At 42.1% G+C, this 20935-nt stretch overlaps 1 protein-coding gene across 1 annotated transcript; it reads right to left on the reverse strand.

Annotated features, from left to right (window-relative positions):
- Positions 1-1743: 1743 nt before the first annotated feature.
- On the reverse strand, positions 1744-16880 carry LOC132780199 (protein FosB). Its single transcript, XM_060783770.2, has 4 exons — positions 16693-16880; positions 9393-9680; positions 7616-7723; positions 1744-3582 (listed from the first exon to the last, which is right to left on the reverse strand). The coding sequence occupies exons 1-4, from the start codon at positions 16846-16848 to the stop codon at positions 3100-3102; spliced, it is 1035 nt and encodes a 344-aa protein (XP_060639753.2). The 5' UTR covers positions 16849-16880; the 3' UTR covers positions 1744-3099.
- Positions 16881-20935: the final 4055 nt, after the last annotated feature.

The following is a 20935-nucleotide window of genomic DNA, read 5'->3' on the forward strand; positions in this document are numbered from 1 at the left end:
ATAATAATAATAATAATAATAATAATAATAACAATGATACTTTATTTAAATGTAATTTCCAATTGATGGCAACCCTTTCATGGTTTGTAAATAATAGTAAACAATAATAATACTTTATTTAAATGTAATTTTCAATGGATGGCAACCCTTTTGTGGTTTGTAAATAATAATAATAATAATAATAATAATAATAATAATAATAATACTTTATTTAAATGTCATATCGAATTGATGGCAACCCCTTTGTGGTTTGTAAACAATAATTATTATTATTATTATTTATTTAAATGTCATTTCCAATGGATGGCAACCCTTTCGTTGTTTGTAAATAATAATAACAATAATAATACTTTATTTAAATGTCATTTCCAATGGATGGCAACCCTTTCGTGGTTTGTAAATAATAATAATAACAATAATAATACTTTATTTAAATGCTATTTCCAATGGATGGCAACCCTTTCGTGGGTTTTTCCCCAGGCTAGACTTATTCACAATGGACTTGCCATGGCTTTCCTCTGAGGCTGAGAAAGTGTGACTTGCATTAAGGTCACCCAACACGCTAACCTGGATCTACGCTGCCAAATAACACAGTTTAAACTTATATAATAATAATAGTACTTTATTTAAATGCCTCCAATTTATTTCCAATTGATGCCAGTCCTTTCATGTTTTTTTCCTAGGTGAGACTCATTCATGGGCTTCCTCTGAGGCTGAGAGAGTGTGACTTGCATTAAAGTCACCAGATAACATAAATGGCTGGATCTACACAGCCAAATAATGCAACATAAGCTGCATTATATGGTCGAGTGCAGTTGCATATGTTTGTAGCTTGAATTGCATTATATGGGCCTATAAAAGGGAAAGGTTTCCCCTAACATTAAGCTGGAAAGGAACCCCAAAGGCCATCTAGTCCAACCCCATTTCCACCATGGAGGAAGAAAGCCACCATCAAAGCACTCTTGACAGATGGCCATCCAGCCTCTTGCTTCCTTGAGCAAGTGAATGAAGGCCACCAAAGGGATACCTAGTGCAGCATTCAATTATCATAGCATAGTTGTGTCGAACTCTGGTGCTCATCTCCATTTCTGAGCCAAAGAGCTGGCGTTGTCCGTAGACGTCTCCAAGACCATGTGGCCAGCATGTCTGCATAGAGCGTCATTACCTTCCTACAGAAGCGGTACCTATTGATCTACTCACATTTGAATATTTTTGAACTGTTAAGTTGGCAGAAGCTGGGGCTAACAACAGGAGCTCACCTCGCTCCCCAGATTCGAATCGTCAACCTGCAACTCAGTGGTTTACCCTGTTGCGCCACCAGGGGGCCTAATTACTGAGCATATAATGTGGTGTGAACTGCGTCATTTGGCAGTGTAGATCCAGCTCTAATCAAACCCTCAAATTAATTATGGCATTATATACTGACCATGTAATGCAGTCCAAACTGCGTCATTTGACAGTGTAGATCCAACCTCAGTCAAACCCTCAAATCGGTTATGGCATTATATACTGACTATGTAATATAGTCCAAACTGCGTCATTTGACAGTGTAGATCCAGCCTCAGTCAAAGCCTCAATTATGGTATTATATACATTAATTATGGCATTATAGACTGACCACGTAATGCAGTCCAAACTGCATTATTTGGCAGTGTAGATCCAATCCAACCCTCATCCCATTATGGCACACTGGCTCCTCACAGAGAGGTCCCTAAAACCCTTAAAGTGACAACATGTGCAAATTTTGGCATTCTTTACCAACCAGGTAAATAATAATAATAATAATAATAATAATAATAATAATAAAGATCCAAGAAGTGCAACCCATTGACATCTGCAGTATTTACTCAAAAGCAAAGTTAGCACAAAGTCATACTGTCAAGACCTATAAGATATATATCTATATATATTAAAATAAGGGATCTATGTATATTAAAATAAAATCATTTTGTGCATTTCGAGCATTACATTTTTTTTGGTCTTGGGCAAGTGGACAGAGGTCACCAAAGGGACGCCCAGTGTCATTATTATTGACCTATAGCAACCCAAAATATTCATTGTGCCACAACGGACCATTCGGTTTCTACTTCGCCGTTGTGTTCCCAATCTATGTTGAGGGGTTTTCTTTGTACAGAAGAGGCTTGCCTTTGTGAGGCTGAGAGAGTGTGACTCACCCAAAAGGGTTTCAAGACTGAACGGGGATTCGAACTCGAGTCCCCAGAGTCCCACTCTCTCACGTTCCTCCTTGACTATGGCACGGACTAAATTGGCTCAAAGGAGACACACCAGGTGGAGTTTATGCTCAAACTGGCTGAGAAATAGCATCAAGGTGGCCGTTTTCGAAGCATGCAACTGGCACAAATATTCACAATTAGCAGCCAATACAGAGTTAGCGAGAACACAGCTTTTTGCAGCAAAAAAAGGTGCCAGACACAAATGGGGGAACCCCCATTCATCCTTGTTTTCCCAACGGATCGGGGACGGCCTTTTGCTCGGCTTCGTACAAACAGCAAGCAAACAAGAGACGTCATAGTCCAGCTCATTGGAGAGAACATCAGACCCCATCCAAGGCGAAGGCCCAACCGTTTCCAAAGCAAAAGCCAGGCTCGGAACTCCTCCGGTCGTCTTCTCGCAGCTCGGAAATCCCCAAAACTCGCTCGTTCTCCTCGATCTGAAGCGTCGCGTGGAAACACTAAACACAGAGCATATCTCCTTTGGCAAAAGGTTCTCCATCCGTGCATTTTGGGCGCATTGCATTGTCCATTTCGAGCAAAGTTTCACGACAGCAACAAGTCGAAGCGCAACAACAACAACAACAACAACACGGTTGCGTGGCTGAAATGATGGCGGTTTCGCAGGCTGGGCGGTTTTGTATTTCCCCCTGCACATGAATGCCCAGGTGGGATGTTTTGTACATTGGATGCTCCCGGTTCGGCTAAGACGGTGGTTGCATGCGCCTTTTTAAATTTTCCATCCCTTGGCCCGCCTTTGGCTCACATTGAAGAATAGCGCATGTGGTTTTTAGCGTATGCCTTATGGGGGTTGGTTTGGTTTGGTCTGTTTGAGTGTGGGCCTTGTTTGTTTGTTTGTTTTGAGTTTTCACAAAGCAAGGAGCGAGGGAGAGTTCAGGGAATCGGAGGAGTGGTCGCTGCTGCTGTTCCGCTGGTGGCTTGCTCCGCAGCTGGCTCCCTCTGGGTAGGTGAACACAAACGAAGACGTATAGGAAGGGTTAACGGGGTACGGGTCGGTCAGCGCTTCACCATGTGTAAAGTAAGAACTAGAAAACGCTACCTCCGCCGGGAGTCCACCAAGGCTCTGCTGCGGCTGCTGCTGCGGCTGGTAATGGACGGGCAGCGGGGCATAGGCCGTGGGCGCAAAGGGGTCCTCTTTGACCGGCAGGCCCAAGGCGCCCACCTCGCTGGCGGAGGAAGAGGCCCCCAAGTCTGGACCCAGCTCCTCGTAAGGGATCTTGCAGCTGGGCTTGTGAGCCACCAGGACAAACTCCAAGCGCTCCCGCTCCTTCTGCAGTTCGGCGATCTCCGACTCCAGCTCCGCTTTCTCTTCCTCCAGTTGGTCCGTCTCCTGCGGAGGAAGCACCAGAGTCAGGGCAGCAGGAGAAGGAGCGTCGGTGGAAGGAAATCCATAACTAACTATCACAGCCTGGCTGACCCCGTCTCACACTGACCGACCATGACAGACACCTTATGGGGTGTAGTCTTGTAGGACATCCCCAAAAGACCCTAAAGGAGAACCCATCACTATCACAGCCCAGCTAACTCCATCTTGCGCTGACCGACCATGAGAAGGTCACTGACTAAACACCTTATGGGGTGTAGTCCTCTAGGACATCCCCAAGAGACCCTTGTCCCCAAGAGACCATCTTGTGCTGACCAACATGAGAAGGTCACTGACTAAACACCTTATGGGATGTAGTCTTCTAGGACATCCCCAAAAGACCCTAAATGAGAACCCATCACTATCACAGCCCGGCTAACTCCATCTTGCGCTGACCGACCTTGAGAAGGTTGCTGACAAATGCCATATGGGGTGTTGTCTTCTAGGGCATCCCCAAGAGACCCTTGTCCCCAAGAGACCATCTTGTGCTGACCAACATGAGAAGGTCACTGACTAAACACCTTATGGGGTGTAGTCTTCTAGGACATCCCCAAGAGACCCTAAATGAGAGCCCATCACTATCACAGCCTGACTAACTCCATCTTGCACTGACTGACCATCAGAAGGTCACTGACTAAACACTTTATGGGGTATAGTCTTCTAGGACATCCCCAAGAGACCCTAAATGAAAACCCATCACTACCACAGCTCAACCAACTCCATCTTGCACTGACCGACCATGAGAAGGTCACTGACTAAACACCTTATGGGTTGTAGTCTTCTAGGACATCTTCAAAAGACCCTAAATGAGAGCCCATCACTGTCACAGCCCGACTAACTCCATCTTGCACTGACCGACCGTGAGAAGGTCACTGACTAAACACCTTATGGGGTATAGTCTTCTAGGACATCCCCAAGAGACCCTAAATGAGAACCCATCACTATCACAGCCCAACTAACTCCATCTTGCACTGACTGACCATGAGAAGGTCACTGACTAAACACCTTATGGGTTGTAGTCTTCTAGGACATCCCCAAAAGACCCTAAATGAGAGCCCATCACTATCACAGCCTGGCTAACTCCATCGTGCGCTGACCAACCGTGAGAAGGTCACTGACTAAACACCTTATGGGTTGTAGCCTTCTAGAACATTCCCAAAAGATCCTAAATGAGAGCCCATCACTATCAGAGCCCAGCTGACACTGTCTTGCACAGACTGAGCATGAGAAAGTTGCTGACAAACACCTTACAGAGATTTTGTCTTCTAGGACAGGGCTTCTTAAACTCATGGCAAGCACAGCTGAAGCATTTGCTGCTTGTGATTGCAAAAAACAGCCACTAGGTGGCAAGCTTTGTCCCCTAGGACATCTCCCATGCTGACCAACTATGAGAAGGTCCTTGACAAACACCTTATGGAGTGTAGTCTTATAGGACAGGCTTCTTAAACTCAGGGCAAGCACAGCTGAAGCATTTGCTGCTTCGGTTGCTAACAACCACTAGGTGGCAAGTTTTGTCCTCCAGGACATCCCCAAAAGTTCCTAAAGGAGAGCCCATAACTATCACAGCCTGGCTGTGTTTGTCTCACACTGACCAACCATGAGAAGGTAACTGACAAACAACTTACAGGGACTTTGTCTTCTAAGACAGGGCTTCTTAAACTCACGGCAAGCACAGCTGAAGCATTTGCTACTTGCAGTTGCTAACAGTTTCATGCAATTGCATAAAACAACCACTAGGTAGTGAGTTTCATCCTCTAGAAAATCCCCAAAAGTTCCTAAATGAGAGCCCAGAACTATCACAGCCTGACTGACTCCATTGTTTGCAATGAGTCTTCTAGGACAGTGCTTCTTAAACTCACGGCAAGCACAGCTGAAGCATTTGCTGCACACAGTTGCTAACGGATCCGTGTAATTACATAAAACAGTCACTATATGATTTTTTTTGTGACCCTCACATTCAGTCCAAAGATCTCAAATGGGGTCACTTTGCTGTAGGGCACCCCAAAAAGTCCCTGCTTGTGGTTGCTAGGAGATTCATATAATTCAATAAAGTAACCACTAGGTAGCAACCTTTGTCCTCTAGGACATCCCCCAAAGCTTCTAAATGATAATCTATAACTTTCACAGCCTGGCTGACTCTGTCTCACACTGACCTTCTTGTCCTTACAGGGGATTAGTCTTCTAGAACACATCCAAGAGTCCCTAAATGAGAGCCCAGAACTATCACAGTCTGGCTTGACTCTAGTCTCACACTAAACAATTATTATTATCATATTTATTTATACCCCGCTTTCTCTCCTGCAAGAGACTCATTAGAAGGTCATTAATAAACGCCTTACAGGGGTATAGCCTTCCAGGAACAGGCTTCTTAAACTCACAGCAAGCATAGCTGAAGCATTTGCTGCTTGTGGTTGGTTCCTAACAGATCTGTGTAATTGCATAAAATAATCACTAGGTGTCAAGCTACATGGTTTCTTTTTTCCATTGAGCCCCACATTTTGTTTGGGGAACCCAAATTAGTCTTCTAGGATAGGGCTTCTTAAACTCAGAAAAAGCACAGCTGAAGCATTTGCTACTTGTGGTTGGTTCCAAACTGTTCTGTGTAGTTGCATAAAACAACCACTAGGTGGCAAGCTACATGATTTATTTTTTCCCATGAGCCCTTCTAGGACAGGGCTTCTTAAACTCAGAGCAAGCATAGCTGAAGCATTTGCTTCTTGTGATTGGTTCCTAACAGATCTGTGTAGTTGCATAAAACAACCACTAGGTGGCAAGCTACATGATTTCTTTTTTCCCATGAGTCCCACATTCTCTTTGGGGAATGCAAATTAGTCTTCTAGGACAGGGCTTCTTAAACTCAGAGCAAGCACAGCCGAAGCATTTGCTGCTCGAAGTTGCTAACAAATGTAATTGTATAAAACAGCCACTAGGTGGCAAGCTACACATTTTTTGTGACCCTCATACTCAGTTTAGGTCACTTTACTCTAGGACACCCCAAAAACTCTCTAAAATGGGACTCTGTAACAATCACAGCCCCATCTGACTCTATGAGAAAGCATTGTCGAAGGCTTTCATGGCCGGAATCACTGGGTTGTTGTAGGTTTTTCCGGGTTATATGGCCATGTTCTGGAGGCATTTTCTCCTGACGTTTCGCCTGCATCTATGGCAAGCATCCTCAGAGGTAGTGAGGTCTGTTGGAACCCATTTTCCTACTTCCAACAGACCTCACTACCTCTGAGGATGCTTGCCATAGATGCAGGCGAAACGTCAGGATAAAATGCCTCCAGAACACGGCCATATAACCCGGAAAAACCTACAACAACGCATCTATGAGAAAGTGTTTGATCAATACCAACAGAATCTTAGTCCTCTAGGACGAAGTTTCCTTCAACTTTTCCCACCCGTGACTCCTTTGAGCCTGAGAAATTTTTTACATGATCCCAAGTATATAGATAGGCTGATTTTCCTTTTCTATGAAGCGCTGCTGAAGCATTGGCTGCATAATCCTTACTAACAAGAGTCATGTAATTGCATAAAGTGGCCACTAGGTGGTGAACTACACAATGTCCAATTAGGGAACCCACAGTTTAAGAAGCTTTGCTCCAGGAAACTCCAAAAAGTTTGTGTACTTATTGCAACTCAGCTGATCCTGTCTCATGTTGACCAACCATGAGAAGGTGGTTGATAAACACCTACAGGGACACTGTGAACATTGGAATGGTACACTTCTGGTCAACCCTATTTGAGGACCAGTTTAGGAGATAGACCCCATGTTCTGTCTTTGGCATTATCTCCCTCAGTCCTATAGCTCTCAGAGGACCATTCAGCACAGCCATAAACATCTAAGTTGTGGAGCACAACTCAACCCTCTGTTGGCACCATATGTGAGCTGAATGGTACTCAACTGAATGTGCAAGCTTGCAGGTTTGTTTTAGGACACTGCAGGTGTTTTGGCACCCTCTTCTCCTAATGAGTAAGGTTCCCACAAGCAACTACTCACCGCTTGAAGGCGGTCCGTCAGCTCTCGGCGCCGATTCCGGCATTTGGCGGCAGCCAACTTGTTCCTCTCTCGACGGACACGCCGTTTTTCTTCTTCTTCGGGAGTCAGCTGCAAGAACAAGATAGAGGAGCTCGGTCATCCCATGGAGGAGGGCCAGAAAACCATTCCCTTTTGAGACACGAGACCCACCCAGGGACCTTGGCTGTGCGCTGGCAACTATGCAGGTAACTAACACGTTTCAGCCTTAAGACAGAGCCAGGAAGGACGGAGACCCTTTGGACGTACACGGGACATCACAACAGAGGTTTGGTGGACCGTAAGATAGAATGGTGGCATGAAGCCAGATGGATAAACTATTACGGTAGGAGCCCCTAAAGTAGAAAAACCCAAACTAGCACAACAATGGAGCTTGCAATGGTTCACCGGTATTGTCAGAACTTTTGCAAGATACATAGGTGGGAAATTCCTTATTATGACTCATATCACCTTTCGCATCCTTGGTTTGCAACTCGGGCCTAGGTAGGAACCCCTAGCAAATGATCAGAGCGGAACATTGGGGGGGGGGGGGGGCAAACGAATCCTGGAAATGAAGCAAAAGGCACTCTCCGTCTGCGACTGAGTTTGCAGGGAAACCCTGTTTTTGTTCCAGCATGTCAGGAGAGGAAGGTGAAGTGGCCAAGTGAGGAAGGTTGAAGCACCCAGGTGGGAAGGGTGAAGTGGCCTGGTGGGAAAGGATAAGTCACACAGTGGAGAAATGTGGCCAGGTGGGAAAGACGAAGTGGCCCGGTGGGGAGGGTGAAGTGGCCAAGTGGGAAAGGTGAAGTGATCTGGTGGATTAATGTGAAGTGGCCAGGTGGGAAAGACAAAGTGGTCTGGTGGGGAGGGTGAAGTGGCCAGGTGGGAAAGGAGAAATGACCAGGTGGGAAAAGGTGAAGTGACTAGGTAAGAAAGGTGAAGCGAGTGACCGGGTGGGGAAAGGTGAAGTGTCACAGAGGAGAGGGTGAAGTGGCCAGGTGGAAAAGGAGAAATGACCAGGTGGGAAAAGGTGAAGTGACCAGGTAAGAAAGGTGAAGTGAACTGGTGGGGAAAGGTGAAGAGTCACAGAGGAGAGCGTGAAGTGGCCAGGTGGGAAAGGAGAAATGACCAGGTGGGAAAAGGTGAAGTGACCAGGTAAGAAAGGTGAAGTGAACTGGTGGGGAAAGGTGAAGAGTCACAGAGGAGAGCGTGAAGTGGCCAGGTGGGAAAGGAGAAATGGCCAGGTGGGAAAAGGTGAAGTGACCAGGTAAGAAAGGTGAAGTGACTGACCGGGTGGGGAAAGATGAAGTGTCACAGAGAGTGTGAAGTGACTAGGTAGGAAAAGGTGAAGTGACCCAGTGGAGAAATGTGAAGTGGCCAGGTGGGAAAGACAAAGTGGCTTGGTGGAAAGGGTGAAGTGGCCCAGTGGCCGGGTGGGAAAAGTTAAAGTGGCCAGGTGGGGAAAGGTGAATATTTAGAGAGGAGAGGGTGAAGTGGCCAGGTGGGGAAAGGTGAAGTTTTAGGGAGGAGAGGGTGAAGCGGCCAGGTGGGGAAATACAAAGTTTTAGAGAGGAGAGGTTGGCCCGGTGGGGAAAGGTGAAGTGGCTAGGTAGGGAAAGGTGAAGTGAACCTGTAGGAAAGGTGAAGTGACCAAGATTGGACGGACAGGACAAGAAAGGTTTGAGTTAGTAACCTCGTTGCCGATTCCCCAGAGGAAGTTCCACAGGAGGAGCAAGGCCCTACATTCCTCCTCCCCGCTCACCGTTTCCTCCCGCGGCCTTCGGGGGCGGGCCCTGGTGGGGCGCGGCGGTGGCGGTGGCGCAGGGGCCACAGAGGGTCCCGAGACGTAGCCGCTCATCCCGGGAGTGGCGTAGCTGGTCCCGGGCAGGTCGTAGGGGTCCACCGTGGGCTGGGGCTGGGGCGGCTGCTGCGACTGAGCCATGGAGGAGATCAGGGTGGGCTGCACCAGCCACTGGAGGTCTTGGCTAGTCGATATGGCAGTCACTGTTGGCACAAAGGATCCAGGCATTTCCCCAAGGCCGCTGCACTCCTGCGGAGGGAACACAAGGACAAGCCCAGCTCAGAACCTTTGCAGGTTGAGAAGACCCAGAGACATTGGCCTTCAACATGGCATCAACACTGATGACTTCTTTTCTAAGCGTTGGCAAACTTTGGCCCTCCAGGTGTTTTGGACTCTAACTCTCACAATTCCTAACAGCCGGTAGGCTGTTAGGAATTGTGGGAGTTGGAGTCCAAAACACCTGGAGGGCCAAAGTTTGCCCAGGCCTGCTCCATAGCCTTTCCCAAGCAAGATGCCTCCAAGACTACAACACCCATCATCCTATGATTGCTAATCAAGGACGTTCTCGCCATTGTCCTTCAACACCAGCTTGAAGAAGGCTTCACACCAAGCAGTTTTCCCATTGCAACTTCAACCTTAGAGCCAGCCTAAGGCTTTGCAACCCAATTAGATCTTGGAGGACCAGACACATAGACAATATAAGACTACAACACCTATCATCCTATGCTTGCTAGCAAGGACGTGCTCAGCGTTGTCCTTCAACACCACCTTGGAGAAGGTTTCACACCAAGCAGTTTTCCCATTGCAACTTCAACCTTAGAGCCAGCCTAAGGCTTTGCAACCCAATTAGATCTTGGAGGACCAGACACATAGACAATATAAGACTACAACACCTATCATCCTATGATTGCTAGCAAGGACGTGCTCAGCGTTGTCCTTCAACACCAGCTTGGAGAAGGCTTCACACCAAGCAGTTTTCCCATTGCAACTTCAACCTTAGAGTCAGCCCAAGGCTTTGCAACCCAATTAGATCTTGGAGGACCAAACACATAGACAACATAATTATCTTCTCCCAATAGGCTCTGAAGGCCTATTTTGCAGAAGACAAAAACATGGACACACTTTCTTCTCTTTTTTTGTCATAGCAATCCCACAACTTTGTCCTCCAGATGTTTTGGACTTCATCTCCCAGAATTCCTGACCATGAGAGCAGAGTCTTCTGGGAGTTCAAGTCCAAACTTGGACCCATCATCATCATCATATTATTATTATTATTATTATTATTACTTCTACTACATTGTATAATTTGAAAAATGTTCTGTTCCGGACCCATCATCATCATCATCATCATATTATTATTATTATTATTATTATTATTTTACTATATTGTATAATTTGAAAAATGTTATGTTCCTGGTTTGAAAGTGTTATTTCCTGTTTCTTGGATGCCAACTTCGAGCCTCCAGGTGTTTTGGACTTCAACTTCAATTATAATTTCAGGAATGTAGATGCACCCAAGTTGCTTTAAGATTTATTATTTTTATTATTCTATTATTTATTTATTTACTTTATTTGTATACCGCTCTTCTCAGCCCTTATATTATAGATATATAGATATATTGCATCTTATGGCAATTAGATAGATAGATAGATAGATAGATAGATAGATAGATAGTATTTTATGGCAGTTTAGGCTCATATAATCCAAGTCACAGCAAATAATTGCAATTATAATTTCAGGAGTGTAGATGCACCCAAGTTGCTTTAAGATATTATATATGTATATGTATTATTCTATTATGTTATATAGATAGATAGATAGATAGATAGATAGATAGAGATATATATAGATATATTGTATCTTATGGCAGTTTAGATTCATATAATCCTGGTCATGGCAAATAATTGCAATTATAATTTCAGGAGTGTAGATGCACCCAAGTGGCTTTAAGATATTATATATGTATATGTATTATTCTATTATGTTATATAGATAGATAGATAGATAGAGATATATATAGATATATTGTATCTTATGGCAGTTTAGATTCATATAATCCTGGTCATGGCAAATAATTGCAATTATAATTTCAGGAGTGTAGATGCACCCAAGTGGCTTTAAGATATTATATATGTATATGTATTATTCTATTATATTATAAACATAGATATATAGATATATTTTGTATTTTATGGCAGTTTAGACTCAAATAATTATAATTTCAGGAGTGTAGATGTACCCAAGTTGCTTTAAGATTTTATATATATATATATATATATATATATATATATATATATATATATATATATATATATATATATATATATATATATATATATATAAACACACACACATATATATATATTTCTCCAGCCCATTATATGTAGGTATATGCATATGTATATGTATGTATGTATATGTATATATATATATAATTTGGGCTGGAATAAGCTCCTTTTCCCTGTCAAATCAGGGAGCAGATAAGGTGACGTTGCATCCCATAATATGGCAGGCAAAAAAAACTGATGCTCTTCCAATAGGACTTTTATTTTTAGCCCTTCCTTTTTGGGATGCCTTTTCAGAGGAGGGAAAAAAAAGGGATCAAAGCAGAGGCAGGAGGGGGCGTGGCCTAGGGCTGTGCGCCTCAGCCAATCAGCGCGCCGCCCGGGCCCAGCTCCCCTCCCCTTAGCAACGGGGGCGGGCCGGCGTTCCAAAATAACCCGCGCGCGCCTCCAGGGGGAGGACGACGACGAGGAGGAGGCCAAACGCGCCGTACGTGCCTTGCGTCAGCGCGGAGGGTTCCAGGACGTCATGCGTTACGCACAACCCCGCCCCCCCCTCCACCTCTCTCTCCCTCCTTTCGTTCCCACTCGCGGGCGCATGCGCGTTGGCGATCCTGCCGGGCAAAAGAGGTTTGCAGAAAGTTTTGGGATTGGAAACGAGGGGAAAATAGCAGCAAAAATTACCAATAAAATAAAAAAAAAAATCAAATCAAATAAATAAAATAATAAAAAAATCTAATCTAATATAAAATAAATACGAATAATAAATAATAAAATATAAAATAAAATAATAAGAAATCTAATCTAATATAAAATAAATACTAATAATAAATAATCAAATGTAAAATAAAATAATAATAAAAAATCTAATCTAATATAAAATAAATACTAATAATAAATAATAAAATATAAAATAAAATAATAAAAAATCTAATCTAATATAAAATAAATACTAATAATAAATAATAAAATATAAAATAAAATAATAAAAAATCTAATCTAATATAAAATAAATACTAATAATAAATAACCAAATGTAAAATAAAATAATAATAAAAAATCTAATCTAATATAAAATAAATACTAATAATAAATAACCAAATGTAAAATAAAATAATAAAAAATCTAATTTAATATAAAATAAATACGAATAATAAATAATCAAATATAAAATAAAATAATAATATAAAATAAAAGTTTTGGGACTGCAAATGGGGGGAAAATATCAGCAAAAATTAACAATAAAATAAAAAAATCAAATCAAATAAAAATCAAATCTAATATAAAATAAAAATAATAAAAATCAAATCTAATAAAATAATAATAATAAATAATCAAATATAAAATTAAAATAAATATCTAATCTAATATAAAATAAATACTACTAATAAAAATCTAATATAAAATAAAATAAAATAATAATATAAAAATAAAAGTTTTGGGACTGCAAATGGGGGGAAAATATCAGCAAAAATTACCAATAAAAAAATCAAATCAAATAAAAATCAAATATAATATAAAATAAATAATAATAAAATATAAATTATAATATAATAAATAATAAAATAATATATAAAATATTTTAGAAAATCCAATTGCTTTGAAATATTTGGATATAGCTTTTCAAAAAAATACAGTTGCTTTTGGGTATTTTTTACTTTTAGGGAAAAGTATTCGAAGCTTTGGATTTTAAGCCTAAAATAAAATAATAAAATAAAATAATAAGTAATAAAATAAAATATTTGAATATGGCTCTTTTATCCAATTGTTTCCGATTATTTTTGGACTTTTAGGGGAAAGTATTTAGATTTTGGAAAGAAGAGATTTGAAGCCTAAAATAAAATGAAATAATAAAATATTTGGATATGGCTTTTTAAATCTAATTGCTTTAGTTTATTTTTGACCTTTAGGAGAAAGTATTCAAACCTTTGGGAAGAAGGGATTTTAAGCCTAAAATAAAATAAAAAAATAAAATATTTCAACGTGGTTTTTTAAGAAATCCAATTACTTTTGGGTATTTTTGAGTTTTAGAGAAAAGTATTTGAACCTTTGGGAAGAAGGGTTCCTTGGTTAGGAAGCCCAAAAATGGGCAAAATTTGTTTTCCCCAAAAATGGAAACAAATTGAAGCACATTTCTCCCCAAATTTAGCAATAAGAACAACAAGCAGGAACAAAGGAAGAGGAACCGATGTTTGTCACCTGCAAAAGTGTCTGGAAGTCGGAAATGGTCAAGTAATAATAATAATAATAATAATAATGTCCAACGTGTTATCCATTACAAAAGCCAGCATAGTGATCTTTGTTTACAGTGTACTAATATTGATGTGCATCAAATACTACTACTACTACTACTAATAATAATAATAATAATAATAATATCCATCTGGGTTTACTATACAGGTGCACAATAGCCCTTCCAGATTGGCCAGGTAGGCCATTGGCCATTGACCACCTTGATTAGCATCTAATCACCTCTCAACAAAAGTTTGCTCCAGGCACTGTCAGGCCATTATATGCTAATGAAGGTGGTCAGTTGAAACATTCACACCTAGCTCCAGCAGACAAGAGTCCTTTGTCCCACCCTGGTCATTCCACAGATATATAAACCCTTTTTCCTAGTTCCAACAGACCTCACTACCTCTGAGGATGCTTGCCATAGATGCAGGCGAAACATCAGGAGAGAATGCCTCTAGACCATGGCCATATAGCTCGAAAAAACCTACAACAACCCAGTGATTCCGGCCATGAAAGCCTCCAACAAGGTAGGGTTAATGAATAATGATAATATAATACAATGATAATGATAATACAATGATCTTATCCTCCTAGAATGATCCCAGACAGATGATGATGATGATAATGATAATGATAACATAATATATAACAATATTATCATCAGAATACTCTATCCGGGCTTATCATGCAGGACTATAGATGCACAGCCACCCTCCCAGGTTGGCCTTGGTTACAGTCAAAAACAACAACAACAACAACAATACGGGGTCTGGGTTTGCCAGGCAGGACCATGATAGCACAACAGCCCTTTCAGGTTGGCCGGGAAGGGTTATAGACATTAATAATAATGTCCGACGTGTGATCCAATACAACAGCCAGTAGAGTGTCTGCTGTGGACTCATCTTGTTGTGTTTCAAATAATAATATAATGATAATAATAATATAATGATAATGCAGGACCATGGAGGGCAACAATGGGTACAATTTTGCCATGCACGACCATGATAGCACAACCCTTCTGGGTTGGCTGGGTAGGGTTATAGACATGAATAATAATGATATAATAATAATAATAATAATAAATTAATATTAATATTAATGTAATATAATATAATGGAAATATCCTGGGCTTGCCAAGCAATATTCTGGGTTGGCTGGGTATTATTATTATTATTATTATATAATACAATACATTGTAATGGTAATATCCTGGACTTGCCAAGCAATACCATGGTTGGCCAGGTAGGGTTATAGACATGATTAGTAATGATAATATAATAATAAGTATAATAATAATACAATAATAGTCATAAATAATAATAATAATAATAATTATTATTATTATTATTATTATTATTATATATAATATAATGGTAATATCCTGGGCTTGCCAAGCAGGACCATGGTTGGCCAGGTAAGGTTATAGACATTGATGATGATGATGATGATGATGAAAACAATATAATAATATCTATGCGATGCATTTGACACGAAATAAAAAAATATTATAATATAATATAATATAATGGAAATATCCTGGACTTGCCGAGCAATATTCTGGTTTGGCTGGGTATTATTATTATTATTATTATTATTATTATTATTACTATGTTGTTGTTGTTGTTGTCTACAGACATGAATAATAATATAATAATAAATAATAATAATACAATAATATTAATATTAATGTAATACAAATATAATATATAATGGTAATATCCTGGACTTGCCAAGCCATATTCTGGGTTGGCTGGGTATTATTATTATCATTATTGTTGTTATTATTATTTTGTTGTTGTTAATGTCTATAGACATGAGTAATAATAATAATACATTAGTATTAATATAATATAATATAATATAATATAATAGTAAGATTCTGGGCTTGCCAAACAATATTCTGGATTGATTGGGTATTTATTATTGTTGTTGTTGTTATTATTATTATTATGTTGTTGTTGTTGTTGTTGTTAATGTCTATAGACATGAATAGTAATGTTAATAATAATAATAATAATAATAATAATAATACAATAATATTAATATAATAATATGTAATACAATTGTCTGGTTGCCCCTGACACGATAAATAAATAAATATATAATATAATATAATATAATATAATATAATATAATATAATATAATATAATGGAAATATCCTGGACTTGCCGAGCAATATTCTGGGTTGCCTGGGTATTATTATCATTATTATTATTATTATTATTATTATTATTATTATTATTATTATGTTGTTGTTGTTGTTGTTGTTGTTAATATCTATAGACATGAATAGTAATGATAATATAATAACATAATATACTATAATATAATATAATGGAAATATCCTGGACTTTCCAAGCAATATTCTGGGTTGAATAGGTAGTATTATTATGTTGTTGTTGTGAATGCCTATAGCCATGAATAGTAATGATAATATAATAATAATAATAATAATATAATATAATATATAATATACAATATACTATACTATACCATAATATAATATAATGGTAAGATCCTGGACTTGCCAAGCAATACTTTAGGTTGGCTGGGTATTATGATGATGATGATGATGATAATGTTAATGTATATAGATATGAATAATAATATAATAACAATAATACAATAATAATAATATTAATATAATGGTGATATCCTGGGCTTGCCAAGCAGGACCATGGCAGTCCAAGGACATCCCTGCGCGGTGGTCCAGGTGTGTGTCCCCCTCTTCCCCCTCCTTACCTGTGCGGAGGCGTGGCCGGGGCCGGCGGGGCTCCCGAAGGAATCCACGGAGGAGGAGAGGCAGTGGGACTCGGCCAAGGAGGGGCTGGAGCTGCACCGGGACGCCGCCGAGTCGTAGTCTCCGCCGCTGCTGCTGCCGGGGAAGCCCTGGAACATCTCCCCGGGGGGCGTGGGAGGCCCCCTCCGACGCCCGGACGCCGCTTCCCAAGTTCCCACGAGTCCACGCGAGTCCGAAAGAGAACCCCACGGCGCGGAATGAAGCCCTTTCCCTTCCGAGATCCCCAAAAGCCTTCTCCCTACTCAAGCCATCCGGGGCGAAGTCTTCTCTTCGGTGTCTCTCTCTTCCTCGCGTGTTTCCTTCCTTCCGTGGCGAGTTTTCCTTATGAATGAAGTGCGAGCGGGAGCAGCGCCTCCTCTTTATACCCGAGGGGCCCGCCCCCTTCGTGACGTCACGGCAGGATCTCCCCCCAGCCCTCCCCTCCCCGAAGTGGGTCCTCTGCCTCTGCTTCTCTCCTCTTCCACGCGAGCTCTCCCTTCCTTCCGCGTCCCCTTCCCCGTCTCCTCTGTCCGCGGCGGCGGAGCGAGCGCTGCTTTTTGAACACCCAGAAGCCGGGGATCCCCTTGGCTCCGCCCCGGCGGAGTTCCTGTGACGCAATTAGCCATATATGGTCTTGTCTCTCGGCCCTGTGTGTTTGTTTGGTATCCTAGCAATGACGTCAGAGGGAATCCCTTTCTCACAGGCCGCGCCGGCAATGCCAATGCCGAAGCCAAAGCCAATGCCGGCGGGCTCTCGGAGGATGGAAGGAGGGAGGGATGGCTTGCGGCTCCCTTCCTTCTCCGAGGCCGCTCTTCCAGAAATGCCTCGAAGGCTGAGGCCCGGCCAGGGAGGGAAGAAGGGCGCCAAGTTTGGAAGGAGAGCCAAAGGAAGGGGGTGGTTGTTGCTGCTCTCGCTCTCCTCTCCTTCCACTTCTCCCCCTCTCCTTCTTCTCCTTCTTCCTCCTTCTCCTTTTCCTTCTATTCTTCTTTTTCTTTCTCTTCTTCTCCTTCCTCTTCTCCTCCTCTTCTGCTTTCTCTTCTTCTCCTTCTACTCCTTCTCCCTCTCCTCCTCCTCTTCTTCCTTCTATTCCTCTTCTTTTTCTTTCTCTTCTTCTCCTTCCTCTCCTCCTCCTCTTCTGCTTTCTCTTCTTCTCCTTCTACTCCTTCTCCCTCTCCTCCTCCTCTTCTTCCTTCTATTCCTCTTCTTTTTCTTTCTCTTCTTCTCCTTCCTCTCCTCCTCCTCTTCTGCTTTCTCTTCTTCCTCCTTCTACTCCTTCTCCCTATCCTCCTCCTCCTCTTCCTTCTATTTCTCTTCTTCTCCTTCCTCTTCTCCTCCTCTTCTGCTTTCTCTTCTTCCTCCTTCTACTCCTTCTCCCTATCCTCCTCCTCCTCTTCCTTCTATTTCTCTTCTTCTCCTTCCTCTTCTCCTCCTCTTCTGCTTTCTCTTCTTCTCCTTCTACTCCTTCTCCCTCTCCTCCTCCTCTTCTTCCTTCTATTCCTCTTCTTTTTCTTTCTCTTCTTCTCCTTCCTCTCCTCCTCCTCTTCTGCTTTCTCTTCTTCTCCTTCTACTCCTTCTCCCTCTCCTCCTCCTCTTCTTCCTTCTATTCCTCTTCTTCTCCTTCCTCTTCTCCTCTTCTGCTTTCTCTTCTTCCTCCTTCTACTCCTTCTCCCTCTCCTCCTCCTCTTCTTCCTTCTATTCCTCTTCTTTTTCTTTCTCTTCTTCTCCTTCCTCTTCTCCTCCTCTTCTGCTTTCTCTTCTTCCTCCTTCTACTCCTTCTCCCTATCCTCCTCCTCCTCTTCCTTCTATTCCTCTTCTTCTCCTTCCTCTTCTCCTCTTCTGCTTTCTCTTCTTCCTCCTTCTACTCCTTCTCCCTCTCCTCCTCCTCTTCTTCCTTCTATTCCTCTTCTTTTTCTTTCTCTTCTTCTCCTTCCTCTTCTCCTCCTCTTCTGCTTTCTCTTCTTCCTCCTTCTACTCCTTCTCCCTATCCTCCTCCTCCTCTTCCTTCTATTCCTCTTCTTCTCCTTCCTCTTCTCCTCCTCTTCTGCTTTCTCTTCTTCTCCTTCTACTCCTTCTCCCTCTTCTCCTCCTCTTCTTCCTTCTATTCCTCTTCTTTTTCTTTCTCTTCTCCTTCCTCTTCTCCCCCTCTTCTGCTTTCTCTTCTTCTCCTTCTACTCCTTCTCCCTCTCCTCCTCCTCTTCTTCCTTCTATTCCTCTTCTTCTCCTTCCTCTTCTCCTCTTCTGCTTTCTCTTCTTCTCCTTCTACTCCTTCTCCCTCTCCTCCTCCTCTTCTTCCTTCTATTCCTCTTCTTTTTCTTTCTCTTCTTCTCCTTCCTCTTCTCCTCTTCTGCTTTCTCTTCTTCTCCTTCTACTCCTTCTCCCTCTCCTCCTCCTCCTCTTCCTTCTATTCCTCTTCTTCTCCTTCCTCTTCTCCTCTTCTGCTTTCTCTTCTTCTCCTTCTACTCCTTCTCCCTCTCCTCCTCCTCTTCTTCCTTCTATTCCTCTTCTTTTTCTTTCTCTTCTTCTCCTTCCTCTTCTCCTCCTCTTCTGCTTTCTCTTCTTCTCCTTCTACTCCTTCTCCCTCTCCTCCTCCTCTTCTTCCTTCTATTCCTCTTCTTTTTCTTTCTCTTCTTCTCCTTCCTCTTCTCCTCCTCTTCTGCTTTCTCTTCTTCTCCTTCTACTCCTTCTCCCTCTCCTCCTCCTCTTCTTCCTTCTATTCCTCTTCTTCTCCTTCCTCTTCTCCTCTTCTGCTTTCTCTTCCTCCTCCTTCTACTCCTTCTCCCTCTCCTCCTCCTCTTCTTCCTTCTATTCCTCTTCTTTTTCTTTCTCTTCTTCTCCTTCCTCTTCTCCTCCTCTTCTGCTTTCTCTTCTTCTCCTTCTACTCCTTCTCCCTCTCCTCCTCCTCTTCTTCCTTCTATTCCTCTTCTTTTTCTTTCTCTTCTTCTCCTTCCTCTTCTCCTCCTCTTCTGCTTTCTCTTCTTCCTCCTCCTTTTTCCTCTCCTCCTCCTCTTCTTCCTTCTATTCCTCTTCTTTTTCTTTCTCTTCTTCTCCTTCCTTCTCCTTTTCCTCTTCTTCTACTCCTTCTCTTCTACTCCCCCTCCTTCTTTCTCCTCCCCCTCTCCTTCTTCTCCTTCTTCCTCCTTTTCCTTCTCTTCTCCTCCTCCTCTTCTTTCTCTCCTTCTCCTTCCTCCTCTCCTTCCTCTTCTCCACCTCCCCTTCTTTCTCTTCTTCTCCTTCCTCCTCCTCTCCTTCCTCTTCTTCTCCTCCTCTTCCTTCTCTTCTTCTCCTTCCTCTTCTTCCTCCTCCTCCTCTCCTTTCTCTTCTTCCTCTTCCTCTCCTACTCTTCTTTTCTTTCTCTTCTTCTTCTTCTACTCCCTCTCCTTCTCCTCTTCTTCCTTCTATTCCTCTTCTTCTCCTTCCTCTTCCTCCTCTCCTTTCTCTTCTCTTCCTTTTCCTTCTCTTCTCCTTCTCTTCCTTTTCCTCCTCTTCTTCTTCCTCTCATTCTTCCTCTTCTCCTTCGTCCTTTTCTTCCTCTCTTCCTTCTCTTACTCTTCTTTTTTCTTTCTCTTCTTCTCCTTCTTCCTCCTTCTCTTTTTACTTCTTGTCTACTCCTTCTCCCTCTCCTCCTCCTAGTCTTCCTTTTATTCCTCTTCTTTTTCTTTTTCCTCCTTTCCTTCCTCTTCCTTTTCCTCCTCTTCTCCTTCCTCTCCTCCTCCCCCTTCTTCCTTCTATTCCTCTTCTTTCTCTTTCGCTTCTGTTTCTCCTTCCACTTCTCCTTCCTCTTCCTCCTCCTCCCCTTCCTCTTCCTCTTCCTTTCCTCCTCCCCTTCTTCCTTCTACTCTTATTTTTCTTTCTCTTCTTCTTCCTCTTCCTCCTCTCCTTTCTCTTTTCCTTTTTCTCTTCTCCTTCTCTTTTCCTCCTCTTCCTCTCATTCTTCCTCTCCTCCTCCTTTTCCTCTTCTTCCTCTTTTCCTTTGTGTCATTCTTCCTCTTCTCCTGATTTTTGGTTCTTCTCCTCTTCCATTTCCTTCTCTTTTTCTCCTTCTCCTTCCTTTTCTTCTTCCTCCTTCTTCCTCTTCCTCTCCTCCTCCTTTTCCTCTTCTTCCTCTTCTCCTTTCTCTTCTTCTTGCTTTTTCTTTTTCTCCTCCTCTTCTCCTTTTTCTCCTACTCCTCTTTCTCTCTCCTCCTCCTTTCCTTCATCCTTTCCTTC

Source organism: Anolis sagrei, chromosome X (genome assembly GCF_037176765.1).
Source record: "Anolis sagrei isolate rAnoSag1 chromosome X, rAnoSag1.mat, whole genome shotgun sequence".
In the NCBI taxonomy this organism is placed as follows: domain Eukaryota; kingdom Metazoa; phylum Chordata; class Lepidosauria; order Squamata; family Dactyloidae; genus Anolis; species Anolis sagrei.